This window comes from Condylura cristata, unplaced genomic scaffold (assembly GCF_000260355.1).
Source record: "Condylura cristata isolate star-nosed mole 26May11 unplaced genomic scaffold, ConCri1.0 scaffold00034, whole genome shotgun sequence".
Lineage (NCBI taxonomy): Eukaryota > Metazoa > Chordata > Mammalia > Eulipotyphla > Talpidae > Condylura > Condylura cristata.
The window spans coordinates 488372-489093 of NW_004567135.1; the positions used below are offsets into that span (position 1 = coordinate 488372).

At 65.2% G+C, this 722-nt stretch overlaps 1 protein-coding gene across 1 annotated transcript in view; it reads left to right on the plus strand.

The window, feature by feature from the left end:
- AVPR1A (arginine vasopressin receptor 1A) overlaps positions 1-722 on the plus strand; it is a gene marked incomplete at its 5' end in the record, with an annotated part of 8022 nt that overhangs the window by 4151 nt on the left and 3149 nt on the right. The window contains one exon of the mRNA XM_012732271.1: positions 503-594. Within this exon, the coding sequence (XP_012587725.1) occupies positions 503-594 (92 nt within the window). The remainder of the gene's footprint in view (positions 1-502; positions 595-722) is intronic.

Below are 722 nucleotides of genomic sequence, written 5' to 3' on the forward strand. Positions count from 1 at the left end.
GGGCCCCGGGGCCTGGCGGCCGCGGCACTGCCCCCAGCTGCCCGCGGAGGGCCCCGCACAGCCTCCCCATGAGCGGTGATGGCAAAGCGCGCCATGGCCAGGCTGGTGGGCAGGTGGTCGCGGGTGACCTCCAGGTTTGGCAACAGCAGGGCGAACGTTTTCTTCTCCACACGTAATCACCCGGCGGCCGTGACCCTCGGGTGTTTTGGCTTTTACTCTGCTGTCTGAAATGCCAGAATGTTAAAATTAGAAACGTGGGTTCCGCCCTGTTCTCCGCCTCTGGTTTTCTAAGGCTCCCCGAAGCTCAAGGCGCCTTCCCCAGGTAGATCCCCAGCGCTTCCCGCCGCCCCGCTGCCCACTCCCCCCCCAACACCTTCCTGGGGCTCCTGGCCGCCTGGCGCGAACTGTCCCAGCGGATGCTTGCGGGGAACGCGGCTTGGTCTCCCCGGGGTGCTGGCTCGGACCGGCCCGGCCGGGCTCACTCTCCCGGGCGTGTGCCTAGGACACGAGGTGGACGCCCGTGTTTCCGGCCGAGGTGGACGCCCGTGGACGCCCGACGAGGCCCTGCTGTGGGTCTTGCCCGGGGCACTGCCGGTGGGCGCTGCCCCTTCCAAGGGCGAGGGCTCCGCCTGCTTTACATCCCCTCCAGCAGTTGTTACTTTCATCTCTGAATTTCACCATTTCGCCCTCTCCTTTCCTCTCACAAAAAAGAAAAAAAAAAA